Consider the following 23,066-nt stretch of genomic DNA (forward strand, 5'->3'; position numbering starts at 1 on the left):
GTACTAGATCTAGTATGGCATTCCCCCAGTCGGCCTGTCCACACACTGTGACAGGAATCCATCCTGGACACACTTAACAAACTCTGCCCCATCTAAACCCTTGGAACTAATCAGGTGCCAATCAATATTTGGGAAGTTAAAGTCACGCATGATAACAACCCTGTTATTTTTGCACCTTTCCGAAATCGGTCTCCCAATCTGCTCCTCTGTATTTCTGCTGTTACCAGGGGACCTATAGAATACTCCCAATAGAGTAACTGCTCCTTTCCTGTTCCTGACTTCCACCCATACTGACTCAAAAGAGGATCCTGCTACATTACCCACCCTTTCTGTAGCTGTAATAGTATTCCTGACCAATAATGCCACCCCTCCTCCCCTTTTTCTGCCCTCTCTATCCCTTTTAAAGCACTAAAATCCAGGAATATTGAGAATCCATTCCTGCCCTGGTGCCAGCCAAGTCTCTGTAATGGCCACTACATCATAATTCCATGTATGTATCCAAGCTCTCAGTTCATCACCTTTTTTCCTGATGCTTCTTGCATTGAGGTACACACATTTCAGCCTTTCTACCTTACTGTCTTTACCCCGTTTATTCTGCTTCTCTTTCCTCAAAGCCCCTCTATATGTTAGATCTGGCTTTACTCCATACACTTAGTTCACTGCTCTATCGCTCTGGGTCACATCTCCCTTGCAAATTAGTTTAAACCCTCCCAAACCATGCTAGCAAACCTACCTGCAAGGATATTGCTCTCCCTCGAGTTCAGGTGCAACCCATCCAATCTGTACAGGTCCCACCTTCCCCAGAAGAGATCCCAATGATCCAAAAATCCAAAACCCTGCTCCCTGCACAAACTCCTCAGCCATGCATTCAACTGCCATCTCCTCCAATTCTTACCATCACTGTCATGTAGCACTGGCAGCAATCCTGAGAACGCCACCCTTGAGGTCCAGTTCTTCAGCCTTCTGCCTCCAGGACATGGAGCTACGATGTTGTCACCATTATTGAAACTTGGTTGAGGCAGGAATGGGTGATTAATGTACAGGTTTTTGAAGTTTTAGAAAAGATAGAGGAGGGCCGGCTGGTGGCGCAGTGACATTGGTGCCCTACCCGGGAGCGGAGGTTCCTGGGTTCGAAACCCATCGGGTCCACTCCCGAGTATGCTTTGCATCCGTGCCAGGTTGAGATCGCAACTCAACCTCGTAAAATAAAAAGGGAAAAATACTGCAAAATGTCTGTGTGAGGAGTGGCAGGTCACACAGTCTCTCTCTCGCTCGCACCTTGTAAAAAAAAAAAGACTTGAAAAAGACATAATCACAGGCGCATGCCAAAAGAAAAGAAAAGATAGAGGAGGTAAAAGAAGAGTTGCACTACTAATCAGGGACAATATCACAGCTGTTCTCGGGAGACATAATGGAGAGGATAGGAATAGGAAGGGTGCAGTCACACTGATAGAATTGTACAACATACCCCTAGTAGCCACTGGGACATTGAGGAACAAATAGGTAATGAGATTAAGGAAATGTGTTAAAATAATAAGGTTGTTATCATGTAGGATTAAAACTTCACAAGTATAAACTAGGACCACTGTAGTGCAAGGGGTTTAGATGGGGTAGAACTTGTTAAAGAGGTTTCTTAAATCAGTATGTGGACGGTCCAACAAGAGGAACGGCCATCCTGAACCTGGTGTTGGGTAATGAGCCTGGCCAGATGACTGGCCTTTCAGTGGGCGAACAGTTAGGGAACAGTGACCACAATTCCTTAACTTTCAGGATAGCTGGAGATAAGGTTAGGTATTGTCCTCGTGGGAGAGTTTTAAATTGGAGTAGGGCAAATTATAAGGGCATTCGGCAGGAGCTAAGAAGTGTTAATTGGGAACACCTTTTCTCTGGAAAGTCCCAATCAGACATGTGGAGGGTGTTTAAAGATCAGTTCGAATACAGGAAAGGTATGTTCCTTTTAGAAGGAAGAACAGGGATGGAACGATAAGATTACCTTGGAAGTCCAGAGAAGTGATAAATTTAGTAAAGAAGAGAAAGGAAAAGTATGTAAAGCTTTGAAAGTTAGGATTAAATGAAGTACATGGGTATAAAGAAGCCAGAAAAGAACTAAAGTAGGGAACTTGGAAAGAGGAAGCGGATAACTAGGGAGAGGGTGTGGCCACTCAAGGATAAAGAGCGGAACATTTGTTTGGGTGCAGAGAACGTGAGTGAGGTACTTAATGAGTACTTTGCTTCAGTAATTAACCGAGGAAAAGGATATGGAGGACCAGGAGATTAGTGCTGAGTGTATAAATATGTTAGGGTGATGGACATCAAGGAGGTGGGAATGTTGGGCCTCCTAATGAGTAAGGTGGATAAATCCCTAGGGCCTGATGGGATTTATCCCAGGTTATTGAAGGAGGCAAGAGACCTTGACCAGTATCTTTGTGTCCTCTCTCTAGCCACAGGCACGGTCCTGGAGGACTGGTGAGTGGCTAATGTTGTACCTCTGTTTAAGAAGAGAACATGGGAAAGTTCTGAGAACTATAGACCAGTGAGTCTCATGTCAGTTGTAGGGAAATTTCTGGAGAAAATTCTGAGGGATACGATGTATGGGTACCTGGAAATCCATGGCCTAATTAGGGAGAACCAGCATGGCTTTGTATGGGGCAGGTCATGTCTTATCAACTTGATTGAGTTTTTTGACAAGGTGATTAGAGATATTGATGTGAGTAGGGCAGTGGATGTTTTCTACTTGGATTTTAGTAAGGTGTTTGACAAAGTCCCTCATGGAGGCTAATCCAGAAGATTAAGATGTATGTGATCCACGGCAAATTGGTTGTTTGGATTCAGAACTGGCTTCTACATAAAAGACGGGGCATGGTTGAAGGGACTTATTTGAGCTGGTGGTCTGTAATTAGTGGAGTTCTGCAGGGATCTGTGCCAGGACCTCTGCTGTTAGTAATGTATATAAATGACCTGGATAAAAATGTAGATCGGTGGGTTAGTAAATTTGCAGATGATATCAAGATTGGTGGAGTTGAGGACAGTGTAGAAGACTGGCAAAGAATGCAGCATGGTATAGATCAGTTGCCGATATCGGTAGAGAAATGGCAGATGGAGTTTAACCCAGATAAATGTGAGGTGGGGCAAATACAAAGAGACAGTACACTGTTAAGAGCAAGTGCTCAACAGTGCTGCTGAGCAGAGAGATCTTGAGATCTAAGTTCACAGCTCCTTGAAAATGGCTCCACAGGTCGATAAGGTGGTTAAGAAAGCTTAAGGAATGCTTCTTTTTATTAGTCAAGGCACTGAGTTCAAAAGTCAAGAGGTTATGTTGCAACTTTATAAAACTCTGATTAGGCCACATCTGGAGTATTGCGTACAGTTCTGGTCACCCCACTATAGGAATGATGTTGAGGCTTTGAAAGGGGTGCAGAAGAGGTTTACCAGGATACTGCCTGCTTTAGTGGGCATGTCCTATCACAAGAGGCTGGATAAACTTGGGTTGTTTTTTCTGGCGTGTTGGAGGCTGAGGAGAGATCCGATAGAGATTTACAAGATGCATATTTAGAGTGGGCAGAGAGTATCTGTTTCCCAGGGTTGAAATATCTAATACCAGAGGGCATGCATTGAAGGGGAGAGGGGGTAGGTTTAAACGGGATGTAAGGGATAAGTCCTTTACTCAGAGTGTGGTGAATGTCAGGAGTGCGCTGACAGTATGATGATAGAGGCAAATACATTAGAGGCTTTTCAGAGACATTTGGATAGGCACATGGATGTAAGGAGGATGGAGGGATATGGAAATGGTGTAAGTAGGAGGGACTAGTGTTTGGGTGTTGCTTTTTAGCTGGTTCAGTGCAACATTGTGGGCCAAATGGCCAGTTTCTGTGCTGCAACACACATAAAAGTTGCTGGTGAACGCAGCAGGCCAGGCAGCATCTCTAGGAAGAGGTACAGTCGACGTTTCGGGCCGAGACCCTTCGTCAGAACTAACTGAAAGAAGAGCTAGTAAGAGGTTTGAAAGGGGGAGGGGGAGATCCAAAATGATAGGGGAAGACAGGAGGGGGAGTGATGGAGCCAAGAGCTGGACAGGTGATTGGCAAAAGGGATATGAGGGGATCATGGGACAGGAGGCCCAGGGAGAAGGAAAAGAGGGGGGAACCCAGAGGATGGGCAAGGGGTATAGTCAGAGGGACAGAGGGAGAAAAAGAGAGAGAGAGAGAAAGAATGTGTGTATATAAATAAAGAACAGATGGGGTACGAGGGGGAGGTGGGACATTAGCAGAAGTTTGAGAAGTCAGTGTTCATGCCATCAGGTTGGAGGCTACCCAGACGGAACATAAGGTGTTGTTCCTCCAACCTGAGTGTGGCTTCATCTGTACAGTATAGGAGGCCGTGGATAGACATAGCAGAATGGGAATGGGACGTGGAATTAAAATGTGTGGCCACTGGGAGATCCTGCTTTCTCTGGCGGACAGAGCGTAGGTGTTCAGCGAAATGGTCTGCGTCAGGTATCGTCAATATATAGAAGGCCGCATCGGGAGCTGTACTGTACTGTACCTGTGCTGTACTGTTCTATGTTCTAAATACATGAATTTTAAAACAAATCAGAAAATGCTGGAAATTAGCATTTCAGGCAGTATCTTTGGGAGAACTGGAATTAGCTCAACGTGCAATCAAAATCATTCAGCTTTTTCTCTCTCCACAGATGCTACCTGATTCACTGATCATTTTCAGCTTATTTGTCTTGGGTTTTAGTTATCTGCAGTTTTTTAAAAATCTTTTTACATAATTTACAAAATTTAATACTTAAATTTCTTGCAGTTTTCTTACACCACTACACGTGGCTGCGGAAAGAGCACACAATGATGTGGTGGAAGTTCTTCACAAGCATGGAGCAAAGGTATGTTTTCCTTCAGACCACTCCTCTACAAATTTAATGCAATTTAATTTGTTTCCACACTGTGACAACTTAGTTTTTTATAATGCCTCTAATGTCCCCCATAAAAGGTCGTTAGAATAAGGAGCTGGGAGAAAAAGGTCAGTGTAGCTTTGTGAGGAAGAAGTGGCGCTTCCAGAGCGTCAGACCTTAGTAGCCTGTGATCGAGTGACTAAAATGGTGGTAGAATTGGAAGAGCTTACAGGCATCAGAGATGTAGGATTGGAAGGAATTACCAAGGTGGGGACGGATGAGCCCTGAAGGAATTTGTATAATGATGAGAATGTGAGCCTTTGCTTCACTGGCAGCTAATTCACTGACATGTAGATCAGCAAGCATGATGCACCCCTGGATATGGGCAACAAAGTTGTGGAGGATCTCCAAGCTTGTAGAGTGCAGAAGATTGAAAGCTAGCCAAAAGAACATTGAATGATGGGCATGAATCAGGTTTATAGGAGTTAATAGACTGGGAAATCAGCAATGTCACAGAGATAAAAATGTTACTGTTGAATGGCGCAATCATATATGGCTGGACTTTCATTGGAGTTGTGACAGAAAAGTTCAGGACAGCTTTGCATGACCTTGAGATGTGGCTGGAGAATAAATTGATGGTTCCAGATGGGACTGTGTGTTTGTGACAAGAAAATGGTCTTTCTCACAGTCTTTAGTTGGAAGAAGTTCATCTAGTACTAACTACAAGGCAAGGTTGGAAACTCGGAATTGTTCATGAGCAGGTAATAGAGAATGAGGATTTTATAGGGGAGTTAGCGGTGTAAAATAAAGTTAAGCATTTCAAAAGATGCCTGAGTGTTAGTTTAGTGGAAACAAAGCAAGTTTATAATTTGGTAGTGAGCACCAGTTGGAGAGTTAGTAATGGCAAAGGATGGAAGTTGCACACATGGAGGTATTACATTCAAAAGATAATGATGGTATTATGGGCAGTGGTTTATCCCTGAGCACTGTGTTGCTGATGCTATCATCGGTAGAAAAAAATGGGTTATGCGTCTTTGCCATGTAAGGAGTTAGTTCCTGGGTTTATAGAACATAGAACAGAGCAGTACAGTACAGTACAGCACAGGAGCAGGCCTTTCAGCCCACAATGTTGTGCTAAACCAATTAAACTAGCAATCAAATGGTTAACTAAACAAATCCTGCGCCTGCACAATGTCCACATCCTTCCATTTTCCTCACATTCATGTGTCTATCTAAACTTCTCTTAAAAGCCTCTAATATTTTTGCCTATACCAACATCTGGTGCAGCGCATTTCAGGCACCCACCACTCTCTGTGTTAAATAAAATCTTGCCCCTCACATCTGCTTTGAATTTATCTTGTCTCACCTTAAGTGCGTGGCTTCTGGTATTAGACGTTTATGTCTACTCTAGTTATGTCTTAAAATAATCTTATAAACCTCTATCAAATCTCCACTCAACCTCCACCACTCCAGAGAAAACAGCCCAAATTTGTCCAACCTCTCTTTATAGCATGTGCCCTCTCCCTCTCCAAAGCCTCAACATCCTTCCTATAATGGGGCAAGCAAAAGTGTTTGCAATACTCCAGAAGTGGCCTAAATACTTTTATAAAGCTGCAATTTAACTTTGTGACTTTTGAGCTTATTGCCTCAAATAATAAATGCAAGTGTGCCGTATGCCACCTTAACCACCTTATTTGGGAGCTGTGATCCCTCTGCTCATCGACACTGTTGATTGTCTTGCCCTTAACAGTGTACAGTCTAGAATGGTTTTTGAATATTTGTAGCTCGGGTTGAGGCATTTGATGTTCGTTGTTCGCCAAGCTTGACAGTTAGCTTGAAGATGTTTCAACACCAATCGAGGTGACGTCCTCAGTGTGCAGTGGTTGTTTTCTTTTCCCTCTGGCTGTGCTCGCATTTATATAGCACCCCCTCCCCCCCCATTCACTTGCCTCAGTCCTGATTGGCTACTCCTTCAGTTGGTCTTTGAATTCTGTTGGCTTGTGTTTCTTTGGCTTTCGTAGATGGTGTCTATTTCAATGTGTTTATTCATTGAGTTATTTTATGACAATCCTCAAGTATTCAGTTTGATTCTAGCTACCTAAACTTTACATACCTGATGTTTTCTCTTGACATCCAAGGTTCTCTTTCCTTGCCATCCTTGTCCGTCCTTTTTACTGGAACATACCTGTGCTGTACCCTGTGTCACAAACACAAGAATATCTGCAGTTGCAGGAAATTCTGTTTTCATACTGTATGTCATTGGTCTTTAAATACCTTCCATATGCCAGTTGTTGGCTTGCCCAGAAACTGCTGTTCCCAATTAACTCTTCCTAGTACTTCCTAATACTCTTGTAATTTACCCTGCTTCAATTTAATATTCTCCCGCAAGGTCCATACATTGCTATGTGGTGCAGAGAGAATTTATTAATTTTAATTACTGTTGATGGATATGATGATGGGCTGGACTATGAAATCCACTACTATGTATGCTCAAATCTTTTGAGCAACCAGTGTATCCCAGCCACTTCCAATCTTCCTTTAAAACAATTCATTATGACCAGCGTTCAACAGCGTTCTTTACTCAATATCGACTAAAATTGAGGCAGCATCTTATTTTACAAAATACTCTTTAAAGATTCTTCTCATTTATACATAGGACAAATTTGTATTTGCTTGATGCCATTTTGTAACATATTCCTACACTCATTTTATTGTGAACCCTGAGAATTTCTCAGCAGTCCATTTTCTTTTACAACATGATTATTTTGACTTAACTGTAAATCTGGAATCTTAACTAAATGTATAGAACTGTCATGTATTGTTCAAATCCCTCTATTTAGTAGGTGTTGTATCTTACCAGAATGCGTTTCTGCAGAAAAAGTAGCAATCAGATGCCCCTTTTTATTAGGCCTGTGATTGTAGGCATACTATTTGGTTCATTGGAATCTCAGCTGATTATTATATTTTTTTACTTCCTTCCCCCCCCCTTTATTTACTCTTTTCCCTCCTGCCATATGGCAAAAGACACTGAAGCATTCGGGTTCTCACGACCAGACTATATAGCAGTTTCTTCCCCCAAGCCATCAGACTCCTCAATACCCAGAGCCTGGACTGACACCAACCTACTGCCCTCTACTGTGCCTATTGTTTTGTTTATTATTTATTGTAATGCCTACACTGTTTTGTGCACTTTATGCAGTCCTGGGTAGATCTGTAGTCTGGTGTAGTTTTTATGTTGTTTTACATAATTCAGTGTAGTTTTTGTATTGTTTCATGCAGCACCATGGTCCTGAAAAACGTCTCATTTTAGTGTGTACTGTACCAGCAGTTATGGTCGAAATGACAATAAAAAGTGACTTGACTTGACACCAGAGCACAGAGACACCAATCCTAATTGTAGTGTCCTATATTGTTCCATATAACCATATAACAATTACAGCACGGAAACAGGCCATCTTGGCCCTTATAGTCCATGCCGAACTCTTACTCTCACCTAGTCCCACCGACCTGCACTCAGCCCATAACCCTCCATTCCCTTCCTGTCCATATAGCTATCCAGTTCCTAATAACTTTGGATTATGAATGAAAATAAGACGAGATACCACAAACATTCTTGAAGTTCTAGATAGTGCCATATATATAAATAATGAATTAGACGGTTTTGCTTGGTTTGATGGTGTATTTATTTTAATATTGGTTCAGATAATGCAGTAAATGTCATACCTTGTGAATAGCTCAATAATGAAGCAATCTAGAACCTTGAAATTTTGTGAGTTGGCTTAGCATAACATGGACAATATTTACTGTTTTTTTTCTTTAAAACTCCTACTGGAGTTCCTCTGTAATCAAAAGGTATCTAATTTTAATTTTTTCTCCTTGAAAATTGATAAAATTTTCAGACTTATATTTGAGGTCCCAAATATTTGGCTGGAGCTTACTTTTGGTCTACCTGAATCACAAAGAGAAAATTAAAATTTATGCATCAAGTTTTTTGCAGAGGATAAGCTATGATAATCTTTTGGATGAAGATGGACGAATGTGTGAATGAAAGAATCTATTGAAATACCAAAGAAAGAGATGCAAATATGGAGGCTGTTCATAGTAACAAAGGAGCCTCTTGTTTTGGGTATTTATGGTGGAACCGGTAGAACTTTTCATCTCTCATTTTGGCTATAGTTCAGATACAAAACATAATTACTCTAGCCTTAACACCATCAGACAATTTTTCAACGTTTCAGATGCGGTAGGTGGTGGCTGGAGTTTGGTAGTTGGGGAATTTGCATATACAGCTTTTAAACTTCTTTTAAACAAGGAGGCTCCAACATGTGACATTGGTTGGAAAATTGCAAGGGGAATATTCTGAAGATTGTAAGCATTGTCTAGGATGAATGTACAGTTGCTCACAAAACATCCATTGAAGCATTAGATCTGAAGTTGCAGGTCTTATTCGTAATAATAAATTGAGGAGAAGTGTTACTTTAGTGTTAACTGAAAATTTTCATCAAATGCCACCAGTAATTCATGAGGTATTATAGAAGACTAGTTGAAAGCTTGTATTAAAGCACATATTTGGGAAAATGTTTTAACGATTACTGCTGAAGAACAGAATGTAAGCAAGTTTGAAGGCCATCTGTGAGAGTTTGCTCAAATTAGAAAACGGAGGAATGAAATATGGAGACACACCAGGAATGATTTCAATGAAAAACTTTGGCTGAGTTATATCATTTCATGATCTGATACAGGGTGTTTGCCCAAATGTCATTCAACACTAATTTGAATTGCTAGTTATTTCATGAATGATGCAGTTCAGGTTATGATTGAGGATCACCAATGAAGCTTGTACTTGTAAATCTATTTGATGGTATGACAGACATTGCGATGGTACATTTTCCTGTTGAAATTTAAATACTCTGTCACCACCTGGTGTATCGATCGCATAAACTTAAGCTTCAATCATGCTGTAATTGGTTTCCACCAGTGCTATGTTGCAGCAAAAAATATTGCTACCACATGAATTTGAGGACATATCAATGACTGGTAGTGCTTTTTTCTGAAAATGTGTTCGTCCCTCAGACACCAAACATATCCTTTTAAATTGAAGCAACTTCAGTTTCTTGTTCAACTTAGTTTTGCTATGTAAATTAATAGATCACTAATTTTTTGGCCTTGATTACAAAATACACTGCTTTCCCATTGTATGTTTGCTGGTCCAGAATTAGAGATCAATGTAATCCATTATTTTTACATTGGATTCAAATGCAAGAAATAGTGTAATTTAATGGACTTTAACTTCGAAATCAAACAAATTTGCACAATGAGATTCCCACTTCGGGAATTGTATTAAATATATTTTTGTATATATATTTTCAGTGTGTATGTTTTAAATAGTAACTTCTGTTAAAGTGTACAATATTAATAATCCTCTATTCATGTAATAATTATACGCTTATAATTTCATTTACAAAAACTGATGTCATGAAAATAAATGCAAACATCATGATTGCCAGCATTATAACCCAAACGATCTGGGTAGCAGCTAGTTGTATTATAAATCTGTTTAAAAAAAAAATTATATTCTTGTGAATACAGAGCCAATACTTTGTCATGGTATGTATGTACATCAAAAATACTCCTGCTGTGCCTTGCCTTCTGACTAATATTCTCACTTTCACAGATGAATGCTTTGGATACGCTTGGTCAAGCAGCTTTACATCGAGCGGCACATGGTGGACACTTACAGACATGTCGCCTCTTGTTAAGTTACGGCAGCGACCCTTCCATTTTGTCTCTACAAGGGTTTACAGCTGCACAAATGGGGAACGAGTCTGTGCAGCAGATACTCAATGGTAAGTGCGTGCACTGTGTAGTTCGTTAGGGTTTAGAACCTGCTGGAAATATTCAGCAGATCAGTTGTCATCCATGTAGATAGCCTAAGCCACAGGATAGTCTCTACAAATTCTCCCTCGCTTGCTGCATGTTTCCATCACTTTCAATTCTTCTGTTTTCTGCAAAGAGTAGTCTGATTTTGTTTCATTAGGTTACACATTAATGAATGGTGCAAATAGGAAAAGCATTAAAATAAATCTCTGCATATATGAGTGTCTTAATCTACACATATTGAGTACCAAGGTTATGAATTGAAATTGTTGTTTCCAATAATACTAAGAAACTTGGTTTGATTTTAACACGGAAAACCTTCCAGATTATACATCATTATTTTGGGTACGTATGTTATGCCTTATCCTGATTCTATCAATCATAGGAAGGAAGATGCCTTAATATTAAAGAATAAATTTATGAAGTGAATTTGTCATTACAGATTTCTTTTTGGTTTGTTTTTTATCAGTTCCATGTTTCATGACATGCACATATTTATGTTAGAATGGTTTAGAATAAGAAGTAACGTGAAAACTATTTACATATACAGTATATAGCTACGGTGCCTAAGCCATTTGCCCAGTGCAGTATATTGTCTTTCCATTTACCAAATAACACTAAATACTACTGAGCTAATATAAAACTAAGTACTCTTTGCACAGTACTGCAGATTGTCTTTTAGCTCAACTTTGTAAGAGATCTTTTGCAGATTAGTATTGTGTTCAAAACAGCATAATTACACTTTTTTAATTAGCAAATTTATGATTAAACATTGTATACATTTGTATGAAAGATTTCAGTATTTTTTCAGTTTGATGGATTAATAAGTGACCCATTATAAAGCTGCACACTACAGTATTTTGTGCAAGGGTTTTTAAGTGTTATATGAATAAGGATGGTAATCCTATGCATGTTTCTATTTAGAGAATGTTCCATTGCACAACTCAGATGTTGATTATCGATTCTTGGAGGCAGCAAAGGCTGGAGACCTGGAAACGGTGAAGGTAGTTAAGTTTTCTTGGTAAAAGAATAGTAGTTCCGTGTTTTTAATATTTTGTGGGAGTTTAAAAAATAAACATGATTTGTCAAAGAATTTTTATGATCACTGATTTAACAGTCACCTCAAGCATGCTTGTAAATGCAGTCTCACTGCAACTGGTTTGAGATAAAGATGCTGATTATCTACTCATGTCCAAAAACTCCAGTTGTAGACAAATATTGCTGATGATATTCAAAGTGTGGTCTCATTGATAGGTTACATAACTTGAGGTATAGCAGCCTTGTTTTTGTATTTAGCACCTCTGGGTGATGGGGTGGAGATGCGTCTCTACCAAAGGGGGTGTAAGGTGCTCCTTCCTCTGCTAGCCTGCAGGTCACCCTTGGTGTAGCACCTGCATAGACCTGCTTAGCAACCCCCCCTGCCCCCGGCCTCCGATCAGGGTCATGTGAAGCTATGGGAGCTGTGGTGGATGGTTGAATGAGCAGTTGGTGCATATCACAACCCCTGGTTATGCGAGCGCTGTAGCCAGGCAGACAGACAATCTGTAGATTATGGATAAAGACTGGGGTCACTCATCTTGTAAAGACACTGCCCAGAAGAAGGCAATGTCAAACCACTTCTGTAGAAAAGTTGCCAAAGCAATCATGGTCATGAGACCATCATACAACATGGTACATAATGTTGACACTGATAATGACATCTAGCAATAAACAATATTATTGTGTTAGGTTTTCTATTTACTTGTTTTACCTGCATACTAGCAAATCATGCTACTTGTAGAGTCACCAATGGAAGAGGAAAATTCCAGACACAACAATCCAACCAAAACCACTGCAGCACAATCTTATCATCATGGACACTCTCCTCTGCCAGAAAAATAAATTCAAGGCATCTTGGCAGCACCCCGATCTAAACAGTGGCATCTCATTGGCTGTGATGTGAATGTCACAAGGGCCATGAATAACACAGATGATAGCTGGACAGATCATCACCTGATCTGCTCCACCATGTCTATCAGACATGAAAAGACAAGGGTTCATATGAATCTAACCAGACCAAGACTTGAGAGCATGCTTGACATTACAACCCAACAGTACCTTCAGGCCTTGTTTGGGTAAAACTTCCAATGGGAATTTTCGGAGGATGTTGAAGAACAGTGGGGTCTACTTATATCCACCATCCTTGATACCTGCAAAAACATGTTTGGGTACAAATGCAGAAAACATCAGAATTGATCTGATAATGGCATGGAGATAGAACAAAATATCTTCATGAGAAGGAAAGCTTGGCTGAATGACATTGGCAGAAAGGCCAAAAGAGAATCTTACTCCAAATCAAAGGCAAATGTCCAGCACAGGGAGCTAAATACTTCTTGGTGAACTAGAGATCCAGAACCTGGCAGACTGGTGACAGGAGAGGCTTCCTCAGTGCCACCAAAGCAGTCTGTGGTCCAAGTTGCTGCAGATTAAACCCCCTGCACTCAGTGGATGGGAAGAACTTGATAGAGGATCTGAAGGATATCAACAATCAATGGAGAGAGCACTTTCAACAACCACTTAACTGCGACAGCACTGCCGAACCAGAGGTTACTAATCAAATCCTCCAGACACCTGTGAGAGAAGACATGGGGAACCTCCCAGTATGAAAGAGGCTCATAATGCCATCAGGAGCTTGAAAGCAACAAAGCCACTGATCGTGACGGCTTCCCGGCAGAGATCCTTAAGGAAGGTGAGCCACTACTCCTGCACTACATATACATCCTGCCCCTGAAGGTCTGAGAAAAGGAACAACTGCCCTCGGACTTTAATAATGACCATATTCAAGAAGGGAGACAAGGCATATTGTGGCAATTACAGGGGCATCTCCATCCTGTCAACAACAGGCTAAGATATTCTTGTCAACTGACTCCTTCCATTATCTGAAGAAGTACTCCATGAATCACAGTGTTGATTCTGCCCAACTACAGGTACTGCAGACACGATCGTCAATTACAGGGAAAATGCCATTAACAAAGGCAACCCTTGTATTTGACTTCCATAGATTTGACAAAGGCATTTGATACAGTAGACCACCAAGCTTTCTGGCATATAGTATCAAGACATGGCTACCCTGACAAGTGCTCATAAATACTGAGGCTGCTGCATGATGGCGTTCAGTCAGAACCCTTCACTGTCAAGACAGGAGTCAAATAGGGCAATGTCATTGTGCCCACCCTATCTGTCATCTATATTGCTGTTATCCTTCACCCAAAACATGCCTTAGGGAATCAATCATGTATAGCATGGACAGCAAACTTTTCAAATTCAACCAGTTCAAGGCCAGGAACAAAGATTAGCACCACTACTATCATGGAGCTTCAGTATGTGGATGACAACGCTATTGCAGCACACTCTGAAGAAGACCTCCAGTGAACCCTCAATGCCTTTAACAAGTTATATAGGGCCCTGGTTCTTGTTTTGAATATAAAAATGATGGATCTTATATCAACCACCACCCAACCAGCCATTTTATACAGCTCTCCATTAAAATTGATGATACCACCCTAGAACTTTCCCTACCTTAGCAACATTCTGTCCTCAAAAACAAACATTAACTCAAAGTAATGATTAGTGCTAGTGGATTCGATGCAAGATGAAGGAAAAGAGTCTTTGAAGACCGTGACATACAGGTCCAAACAAAACATTTTGTCTATAGAGCAGTCACCCTTCCTACATTACTGTATGGAACTGAATCATGGACCACCTACAGCTGGAAGCATGTGTGCGTTAACATCAGCATACGGGAGGAGACCAACATAAACAGTATCTCCACACGATAAAGCAACACCCGCTCTGATGGATAGGTCATGTCATTCGAATGCCTGATGTTCAGATGGGGAGGTACAGGTATGTAGGAGAGAGAAAGCTGCCAAGTTTAGTAAACAGGGCAGGTGGGTTAATGCACAAACATAAAACAAAACTAAATTGTATATTGAATGGATTCCGGTTAACTGGTCCATCAGTTAATTGGAGCAGCCACTTATTTGGGGCAACTCTCAAGAGAACAAAAATAAATTGAGAAAATAGTAAGATTTCCTTAGTTTGTGTGTTACACTATGCCACTTAATTGGGATTGGAGACAGTTGTTGAGCAGTTTTTTAACAAGTGGCAGTCGCATGAACTTGTCTGGCCATTAGACGCTACACTGTGTTTAGAGTGAACAGTTTTTAAATAGCTTAAGTAATGTGTGTTTGTGTTCAAAAAGCAGTGATTTTTTTCACTGATAAGATGGTGTAGAATTGTTTTGCTCTCTGTGGTTTCAACAATTCAGCTTGGAGATGCCAGAAACAGCTGGGAGTGAAAATGAAACCATTTCACTACCTCAAGATAGGAACTGCGAAGAACTTGAATGTGTCGACAGTAATCTTGAATGTTACAATGAAAATGAAGATTTGGCGGATGCAATCATTGAAAACATTGCACAAAGACAGTCCATTATGTGCACTAGGTGTCTGCACTAATTTTGTTCATTTACAGTCAATCACAAGAACATGGCAGCATGTTAGTTGTCCATTGTGTTTGACAATGACAGTGAAGCCTATGCAAGAGAATTTTTAAAGTGGAAAAGTCGTTGAAGTGAGACACTTTCACTCTTTTGACCTCAGAAGTCCAGGTCCACTGGTACGAGTAGTCGTCACAAAATAGAGTCTTGGTTGCAGGAAATAACCATGACTTCTGTGCTTTATTATGCCATTAACTCTCCACGAAGCATTGCAGAATTGCCTTCTTGAACCCTTCCCTGGACATCCCATACATGGCAGCGTACACTGGATGAATTCCTTCATCTGTAACTATTAGGAACTAATATACAGTCTTATAGTACTGTAGTGTTCTTATTTGCTCTATTTCATTTAAATGCATAATTTGTTACTCAAACAGTAGTTTCATTTTTTTTTATGTCTTTAACTATTTACATGAAACTTCAGCTTAAGTGGGGCAACATGTACAGGTCCTGATGTGTTGCAATTAACTGGAGTCCACTGTATTGAATGAGAGAGTCTAACTAATAAGGTAAATAAATTTAAATTTTAACACATGGTACTATTATATTGTTGCCATCACTGGTAGTGAAGGAAAGATGGGCAGGGGTAGCAAATCTGTATTCAGGTGTGTAGAATTTTCAGGTGAGGCTGAGAGTAAACAAATCACAAAGTATTAAAGCCATAAGGTAAAGTTAAATCCAGTTATGTAGGAGAATCAAGACATAACATATTCCATATCACTGTTTCTCATTAACATTGGATCAGGTTTGTTTATGGTCATGTGCATATATACCCAGGGTATAAACGCCATGCACGTTTGCTTTTTGCAGCAGCAGTATAGTACATTACAAACGTGACAAGCATAAATTACATGAGCTTAAGTTAACATAAATTATACATGCACAACAAAACAAAGATCATTACATTGGTTCAAGTTCACAGAGAGAGAGAGAGCCTAAAGGACAGTTTAGAATTTTCAGGTCAGGTCAGTTCAAGAATCTGATGGCAGTGGGGAAGAAACTGTTGTTGAACCTTGAGGTGTGAGTCTTCAAGATCCTGTACTTCTAGCCTGAAAAACAAAGATAGCCCAGATGGTGGGGGAGTGGGGGGATCTTAATGATGGATGTCAACCTGACATCTGTAGCCTCTTGCATTTCAGTGCATTGAAGTTTCCATACCAGGCCATGATGCAACCAGTCAGAATACTTTCCAAAATAAACAGTTCAAAGTAAATTTAGTATCAAACTGCATATGTTACCATATAAAACCCTGAGATTCATTTTATTGTGGGTAATCCTAGTAAGTACAAGAAACACAGTAGAATCAATGAAAGACCGGAACCAGCAGTGTGGACAAGAACCAATCTGCAAACAAAAATAAACTGGGATATTAACTTTAATATCTAAAGTTCTATTTTAACTTCATCAGTCCACAGGACTTGTTTCCAAACTGCATCAGGCTTGTTTAGATGTTCCTTTGAACCTTTTGAATAGAACTTTTTGGCCGCAATGAGCAAAGGTATGTTTAGAGAAAAAACGGTGCAGAATTTCATAAAAAGAACACCTCTCCAACTATTAAGCATGGTGGTGGATTGATCATGCTTTGGGCTTGTGTTGCAGCCAGTGGCATGGGGAACAGTTACTGGTAGAGGGAAGAATGAATTCAATTAAATACCAGCAAATTCTGGAAGCAAACATCACACAGTCTATAAAAAAAGCTGAAGATGAAAAGAGGATGGCATTCTATAACAGGATAATGATCCTAAACACACCTCAAAATCCACAATGGACTACCTCAAGAGGAGTAAGCTGAAGGTTTTGCCATGGCCCTCACAGCCCCCCGGCCTAAACAGCATCAAGAATCTGTGGATATACTTTATTGTCGCCAAACATTTGATACTAGAGCGTACTGTTACGTACCCCGTAACTGGGTTGCCAAACCAGCAGAAATGGACCACTCAGTTGGAGTCTGGATTACTGGAACTAAGAAAGTTTTATTAAAGAAATAAGCAACACAGTACTCTAATAGTAAGGATATAAATGCAACAGGTTAGCAATGAATAAACACACGTACACAGAACTAGGATAATAGGGTCAATCAGCTCTATCGCAGTCTAGGGGTAAAATGTTCGATCACAAGTGACAGAGTTCAGTTTAGTTCAGTTCGCAGTAATCGCTGTCGTGCTGTTGGGGAGAGAGAGAGAGCGAATGTTGATATTCAAATCGGATTCAACAGACCTTTGATATTCCTCGCAGTTAGCTTTCGGGCGAGCCCTTTGTAATGTCTTATGAGGTCACCGACTGTGACCCCTCCGTTTTCAGATACGATCGTTCCTCTGCGGTGAACCCGGCACCCAGGCAAGGGTGGACACACACACCAGGTTCCCGCCGATCGTACCTTTCCACCCTGTGCGTCCATGGCTGGTCCCGCGACCAGTCCTCCAAAAGCTCCCACCAACTTGTGGGGGCACACCGCCAGGGTCTCGTTACCTCGTGGTGTTGTCTGTGGTGTCTTAGCGAACCTGCCCCTTTTTATCGCCTGTCCATCACACTTCAAACAGTTCAGGGTTCAAAAGGAGCCGGTCTTGACAATACTCAGACCGGTGTCTCCTTCCGTTAAACTCTCTTTTCTCTTCATTAACATTTCCAAATGCTGCTCCATTGTCTTACTTATCTCTCTCTCCTGAAGACAGGTGGCAGATCAACTGTTGATCCCAGGGTTCAAAAGGAGCCAGTCTTGACAATACTCAGACCGGTGTCTCCTTCCGTTAAACTCTCTCGTCTCTTCATTAACATTTCCAAATGCTGCTCCATTGTCTTACTTATCTCTCTCTCCTGAAGACAGCTGGCAGATCAACTGTTGATCCCACTGGTGCTAGCACAGGACAGTTAACATCTTAGTCTTGTGTACTTTTGTAACCCTCTTTCGTCACAGTACAATCATCACAACGATATTTGATTCTGCGCTTCCTGCTCCCTGGATTACAGATCGATAGTAAATATTAAAAATTTAAATTTAAATTATAAATCATAAACAGAAAATAGAAAAATGGGAAGTAGGTATTGCAAAAAAAAACCGAGAGGCAGGTCCGAATATTTGGAGGGTACGGCCCAGATCCAGGTCAGGATCCGTTCAGCAGTCTTATCACAGTTGGAAAGAAGCTGTTCCCAAATCTGGCCGTACAAGTCTTCAAGCTCCTGAACCTTCTCCCAGAGGGAAGAGGGACGAAAAGTGTGTTGGCTGGGTGGGTCGTGTCCTTGATTATCTTGGCAGCCCTGCTCAGACAGCGTGCTGTGTAAAGTGAGTCCAAGGACGGAAGATTGGTTTGTGTGATGTGCTGCGCCGTGTTCATGATCTTCTGCAGCTTCTTCCGGTCTTGGACAGGACAACTTCCATACCAGGTTGTGATGCACCCTAGAAGAATGCTTTCTACGGTGCATCTATAAAAATTAGTGAGGGTTTTAGGGGACAGGCCAAATTTCTTTAGTTTTCTCAGGAAGTAAAGGCACTGGTGGGCCTTCTTGGCAGTGGACTCTGCTTGATTGGACCAAGTCAGGTCATTTGTGATATTGACCCCGAGGAACTTAAAGCTTTTGACCTGTTCCACTTGCGCACCACCGATGTAAATTGGGTTGTGCGGTCAGCTACTCCTTCTGAAGTCAACGACCAATTCCTTCGTCTTGCTGACGTTAGGGGATAGGTTATTGTCTTCGTACCATGCCACCAGGTTCTTAATTTTCTCTCTGTACTCAAAACTTATCATTACCTAAGATACGGCCTACAATTGTTGTGTCATCAGCAAACTTATATATTGAGTTTGATGGAAACTTGGCTACACAATCATGAGTGTACAGTGAGTACAGCAGGGGCCTGAGTACGCAGCCTTGTGGGGCACTGGTGCTCAGAGTGATTGTAGAGGAGAGTTTGTCCCCTATTTTTACAGCCTGGATCCTGTCTGTGAGGAAGTTGAAGATCCAGCTGCAGATCTGAGTGCTAAGGCCCAGGTTCCGGAGCTTAGGAATCAGTTTATTTGGATTGATGGTATTAAAGGCAGAGCTGTAGTCAATGAAAAGGAGCCTTACGTATGCATCTTTATTCTCCAGGTGTTCTAAGGAGGAATGTAGGGAGAATAAAGACACATATACCTCAAAAGAGCAGTGCATGCAAGACGACCCAAGAATCTCATAGAACTAGAAGCCTTTTGCAAGGAAGAATGGGCGAAAATCCCCCAAGCAAGAATTGAAAGACTCTTAGCTGGCTACAAAAAGCGTTTACAAGCCGTGATACTTGCCAAAGGGGGTGTTACTAAGTACAGTTAGCCCTCCTCATCCGCGAGGTCCACATGCGTGAATTCAACCAACCACGAATTGAGAAAACCCGCAAGTCCTCTTCCAGCACTTGTTGTTCGAGCATGTTCTTTTCTTGTCATTATTCCCTAAACAATGCAGTACAACAACTACTTTACATACCGTTTACATTGTATTAGGTATTATAAGTAATCTAGAGATGATTTAAAGTATATGGGAGGATGTGCGTAGGTTATCGTAGATCGAGATCGAAAAAAAACTGCAAGTTCTCTTACTAAGTAAGTCGGGACATCCAGTATTATTTAGCGTCAGTTAGTCAAACGTTTGTCTTAGTATATAGTATATATTTTACCTTTCTATGCATATAAAACACTTAAGAAACATATGTTTAAGCGCCGGGCTCGGGAACAGAAGTTCCCGAGTTCAATTCAGTGACAGATCCCTCCCGAGCGTGCTCTCCATCCATGCTGGGTTGATGTGGAGTATCAAAAACCCAAAACCCGATAATTAAACCACTGCATTGCTTAGTAGTAATTGTAGCTTTCATCGGGGCAGGGCCTTTCTCACTTTATCCTTTAAAATTGTTCCAGTTGTTGACCGACTGTAGCCTAACGCTTTTCCAATGAACGATGGTGTTTCATCTTTCTGATCGCTTATTATTTCCACTTTATTTTAAATCGTGATCGTGATTATTTTCATGAACAGAAACACTGCGGATTCAGAGTTCCGCCGCCAGGTCCTAATGCCCACCGCACTGAGACAGGTTAAATAAGGTCTGGGGTTCCACTGGGTCCTAAGGTCCACCGCATTGAGACAGGTTGAATAAGGGACTTGAGCATCCGCGTTTTTTGGTATCAGCGAGGGGTCCCGGAACCAATCCCTTGCGGATAAGGAGGGCCGACTGTACTGCCATGCAGGGTGCCCAAACTTTTGCTCGGGCCCTTTTCCTTTTTTGTTATTTTGGAACTGTTAAAAATGGAAATAAAGTTTTCTTACTTAAAATATTAAAGAAATGTGTCATCTTTAACCTTATGCCTTTTGGAAATCAGTTTATCTTTTACTTGCTTAGCTGTTCACAGTAACAGAAATTTTGACCGGGAATGCCCAAACTTTTGCATGCTACTATATTTGCATAATACTTTCCTTGTATCCCAGATAAAGACAGTTCTAAAGTTAAGTTTTCTTCTGTCTGTCTTGTTAGATCATCCTGTGTTTCTGTTCTAACCAACCTAGCGTAGGCCTTATTTTTCCAGAGAATTATGGCCTGACATTGTATTGAAATTCACTGCCTGCCTTTTCCTATTAACATATTTTAGTGGCTAAATGTAAAAATTCCCATGACTCACTGTGTCAACTGGGTAATTATATGACTAGTAAGTATACTTAAAATAACCTTTCTGATTGTAATTAGTTCATAATCTAAATTCCAGCTGTTAAAATTCTAACAATGACATGAGTATGTTGGTACTTTAAAGGTGCTATATATGAGCACATTCTTTTCAATTTGAGCAATGTTGCAATTAATCCTTTTTCATTCTGAGCCAATTTAACGCATTTCCTCTCTTGAATCTAAGCAAGAGAAGAATGAAATGAAGGTATGAAGTAGGAACTTCGGTTAAATCCATGTCTGATGCACAGTAAAATCCATATGTACTATTCAGCTGTCTTTTTAAGATGCAAATCTATCAGTAAGATCTATCCTGGATGTATTCTTTTCTTGATTTCTTCAGTGGAATAGCCCAGGGAATTAACAAATTTAAAAAAAAACAGGTTTTGTGATTTGTTTTCAAATTTAACAAAGAGTTTTGCTTTCATTGTGTTGCCTTTCAAGTCAGTTTAATTCTATCAGTTAACTTTCATATTATAACCTTTGTTTTAATGTTTTGTTTTGAAGCAATTGTGCACAACCCAGAATGTGAACTGCAGGGACTTGGAAGGACGGCACTCCACCCCACTACATTTTGCTGCAGGTTACAATCGGGTGGCTGTTGTAGAGTACCTGCTACATCATGGTGCTGATGTGCATGCCAAAGACAAAGGGTTTGTATATATTTTGTTTGAAGGTTTGGTCCCCTTGCTACTTACAAAGCTTGTACTGTTAAAAAGGAAAGGTAAAATTAATATGATTGAGCTATAGAGTTCTTGAAGACTACTGAAAAGGATTTGCGTTCCTTCCTGTTCATTGTGCATCCAACTCTCTTGCTATGCTGGGGCCTGATCTCTACTTTAATGCTGGTGGCAAGAAAGGGCAAAAATTGGTCAGGATTCTTTATCTCAATTGCTTCTGCACAGGAACCATATATACGCAAGTGGTGTGGCCAGAAACTCAGCTGTCTGTGATACTCCCATTTACCTGATGCTTTACTATGATTGATGTACACATGGTAAAAAGAAAATTTGTCTTCAGAGTGACAACAATGTCTCATTATTTTATTGGGTTGTCTATAGCTACACGCAGTGATACAAATATCTGTTTCTGGGCAACGCTATCTAATGCAATTTAATATAAAGAAACATTAGATTTTTGATCGAAAAGAACTTGTGCAATTGGCAGAGTGGTTAAACTCCAATTATTTGTTTCTCAGGGGTCTTGTTCCTTTGCACAATGCTTGCTCATATGGACATTATGAAGTAGCAGAACTGTTGGTGAGGCATGGTGCCTCAGTGAATGTGGCTGATCTATGGAAATTCACACCTTTACATGAAGCAGCAGCCAAAGGCAAATATGAAATTTGCAAACTTCTTTTAAAGGTATGTGATAATTTGAAAGATTTGTATAAATGCGTGGTGATTTTATCAGCATGCAGCGTTGCACATGATTAGAATTTGATGCAGTAAAATGTACTGAAATTGGATAAAAATGAAAGCTGTTATGGATGTATTACTATTAATTGTGTGCATGTTTAGGTCCAGATCAAACAAATTTCAGATTAGTATAGAAAACTCTACACTGCATTTTTGTGTTTGAAATTTGAAATCAATAAGATTAAACTTCTGATCTCTACCTTGTGTCGGTCTTAACCCAAAACATTCATTGTCAATTTCCCGCCACAGGGTTTTTCAGTTCTGCTAACTGCAATGATAATTCTGAGGATTGAAATGCAAGAGAATAGAAGTTAGGTTAAACCTATGGTTCAGTTTCATCTGGAATACTGCATTCAATTCTGGTCAGTGCCGATCATGAGAAATTCGCCTTGAGATATTAAAATATTGAACAAGTTGATAGTATAGGGGGAAAGAATTAGATTCCGCTATCAAATATGAGATAGAAAAGCAAATATAAGCGTTAGTCATTATTGGTTTTAATAGAAAGTACTTCTTCACACAAACAAAAGTTGAATTTTGGAATTCTTACTCCAAAAAGCAATTGAGGCTAGTGGAATGGAACATATCAAGGCTGATTTTTTGATTAGTTCTAATTTGTCTTGAGGAACCAAAACTAGTAATGGCTTTAAGAAGCAGGTTGTC

The 23,066-nt window shown here is 40.5% G+C and overlaps 1 protein-coding gene across 2 annotated transcripts in view; it reads left to right on the plus strand.

Moving 5' to 3' along the window:
- Nucleotides 1-23,066, plus strand: part of LOC134357469 (poly [ADP-ribose] polymerase tankyrase-1) — a 127,983-nt gene that overhangs the window by 70,934 nt on the left and 33,983 nt on the right. For both annotated transcript variants that reach the window (XM_063069080.1, XM_063069081.1), the window contains 5 exons: nucleotides 4,807-4,885; nucleotides 10,569-10,740; nucleotides 11,696-11,775; nucleotides 21,493-21,638; nucleotides 22,184-22,349. In XM_063069080.1, coding sequence (XP_062925150.1) covers nucleotides 4,807-4,885; nucleotides 10,569-10,740; nucleotides 11,696-11,775; nucleotides 21,493-21,638; nucleotides 22,184-22,349 — 643 coding nt within the window. The remainder of the gene's footprint in view (nucleotides 1-4,806; nucleotides 4,886-10,568; nucleotides 10,741-11,695; nucleotides 11,776-21,492; nucleotides 21,639-22,183; nucleotides 22,350-23,066) is intronic.

The sequence above is a fragment of the Mobula hypostoma genome, chromosome 16, assembly GCF_963921235.1.
Source record: "Mobula hypostoma chromosome 16, sMobHyp1.1, whole genome shotgun sequence".
NCBI classification, from domain to species: Eukaryota; Metazoa; Chordata; class Chondrichthyes; order Myliobatiformes; family Myliobatidae; genus Mobula; species Mobula hypostoma.